Here is a 1,996-nt window from a genome sequence, read left to right as displayed (position 1 = left end):
TGAAAGCCCGAATAAGTTATGCACGGTTGAAAAATAAAATATTAAAAAATACTATTATTATCTTCATATTTTAATATTTTAAAATATATTTTAAAATAAAATTAAAATAAAAAATGTTTTTATTGATAAAGAAAAATCTAAACAGCTTCTTATAAAGAATTCCTATAGAGGGCCCGATCTCAGTCATGGACAGATCTAGTTGTGAGACTATATCCTAATTTATGATTTATTTTTCACATCTATATGAGATGGTTGAGTAGGCTCCACTTTAAGCACGAGCAAATTAAATTACTACGAGGTGTCTAGCAATGAGCCCCGAATAAGAACGAACGGTCAGTTCTTGTTTGAATTAAAATAATGAGCAATATTTCGATTGAAAAGAACTAAAAGAAGCAATTTGAATTTAATGCTTGATTTGGCACATCAAATATAATTGACGGTGCTGGCGGAGGGTAAACGAAATTGTGCATTAATTACAATTTGTTGGTCTGACGGGGAGATAAGCATGAAAATTACTAATAACAACCATATGAGAGAGACATGTGGTTATCCAATGCACTTGGGAAAGTGTGGCCTGCCTTCAATGGCATTCAATGATTTCACCAGCGACCTTACCTAAATCCATTAATAAGGCATTCTATCACTGCCGTGTACATATTTCTTATAGCTAGAAGAAGAAGTAGAAGGAAATTAGAAGGAAGAACTGATAGATGATGGAGAAGAGTGAAAAGGGTAATGGTGCCACTGCTCCGAGGTTTCCAATGGCTTTGATGGGGTCGTCAGGATCCGAAAATGAAGAGGTGATTACTACCATGCGAACTGCAGAAACCATGCTGCGTTTGGTTCCAATGGCTTTAGGTGTTGCTGCACTTGTTATCATGCTCAAGAATTCTCAATCCAATGAGTTTGGCTCTGTTTCCTACTCAGATCTTGGAGCTTTCAAGTATTTCTATTCCTCTACCTACTTTCTTATTAATTACCTAGTCGATCATCATTTTCTTTTCGGCATTAACCATTAACTGGTTTGCACCTTTCAGGTATTTGGTGCATGCAAATGGAATTTGTGCAGGCTATTCCCTTCTTTCAGCCATTATTGCAGCCATTCCTCGTCCCTCCACCATACCTCGAGCTTGGACTTTCTTCCTCCTAGATCAGGTCAATTGAACTTTTTTAGTAAACCACATATGGTCAATTACTGATCAGGCTAGAGCATCGATCAGAATCATAATTATAATATGTTTTACTATCCAGATTTGCACATACATAATCCTGGGTGCTGGTTCTGTGTCAACGGAGTTGCTTTACCTGGCAAAAAAAGGAGATGCAGCTATCACTTGGAGTGCAGCTTGTGGGACATTTTCCGGCGTCTGTCATAAAGCAACAACATCAGTAATCATCACATTTGTTGTAGTGATTTGCTATGCAGTGCTGTCACTAATCTCTTCCTACAGACTTTTCAGCAAGTTTGACGCTCCTATGAACTACCCCGACAAGACCATTGAAACTACAGTTTTGCATGGCTGATATACATTACTGTTTAATTAGTTTCACATTCTGCTTGCAATAAGAACATGTTGCCTATAGAATGTTTATGCCATATGGTTAATAGAGGCGCTCTCTTTGGTGCCCTTTATGTAATCAGACTGCTTACCAGAATCCCATGTATGTTTTATGATTTATCGTGTGTAATGTAAAAAATGACAGAATTGACACCAGCAATGGGTCCAGTGAGAAATAAGGCATACAATGTGATGGGGAGGACTCCTCCACTATAATGCCCCTTGGTGCCAAACGGCCCGTAAGTTTCAGACACTTACACATCCTTTCCATTACATTCGCCATCACTTCGCTCCTTGTAGGATCTAACTATGACTTTCGGTCCTCATATTCGATTGAAAAAATAGACATAAAATTAGGGGAGATTGGTTATAGGAATCAACTACAAGTCTATAGCAGCCAGGGACAGCAACTCAATAGGAAATCTGAAATTAGGTGG

At 38.0% G+C, this 1,996-nt stretch overlaps 1 protein-coding gene across 1 annotated transcript; it reads left to right on the top strand.

Moving 5' to 3' along the window:
• Nucleotides 1-662: 662 nt before the first annotated feature.
• LOC111276596 (CASP-like protein F16) lies at nt 663-1,714 on the top strand. Its single transcript, XM_022862346.2, has 3 exons — nt 663-943; nt 1,038-1,155; nt 1,252-1,714. Exons 1-3 carry the CDS (start codon nt 711-713, stop codon nt 1,522-1,524), a joined length of 624 nt encoding a protein of 207 aa, XP_022718081.2. The 5' UTR covers nt 663-710; the 3' UTR covers nt 1,525-1,714.
• Nucleotides 1,715-1,996: the final 282 nt, after the last annotated feature.

The sequence above is a fragment of the Durio zibethinus genome, chromosome 25, assembly GCF_047325235.1.
Source record: "Durio zibethinus cultivar Kanyao isolate XHJ-2024 chromosome 25, ASM4732523v1, whole genome shotgun sequence".
Taxonomy (NCBI): Eukaryota; Viridiplantae; Streptophyta; class Magnoliopsida; order Malvales; family Malvaceae; genus Durio; species Durio zibethinus.
This window is presented reverse-complemented; position numbering and strand designations above follow the sequence as displayed.

Bases quoted from the DNA above. Each gene is read 5' to 3' on its own strand.
- LOC111276596 (XM_022862346.2), top strand. From the start codon at position 711: ATGATGGAGAAGAGTGAAAAGGGTAATGGTGCCACTGCTCCGAGGTTT. The intron at 944-1,037 runs GTATTTCTATTC...TGCACCTTTCAG, and splicing joins TCAGATCTTGGAGCTTTCAA to GTATTTGGTGCATGCAAATG. The intron at 1,156-1,251 runs GTCAATTGAACT...TTTACTATCCAG, and splicing joins CTTTCTTCCTCCTAGATCAG to ATTTGCACATACATAATCCT.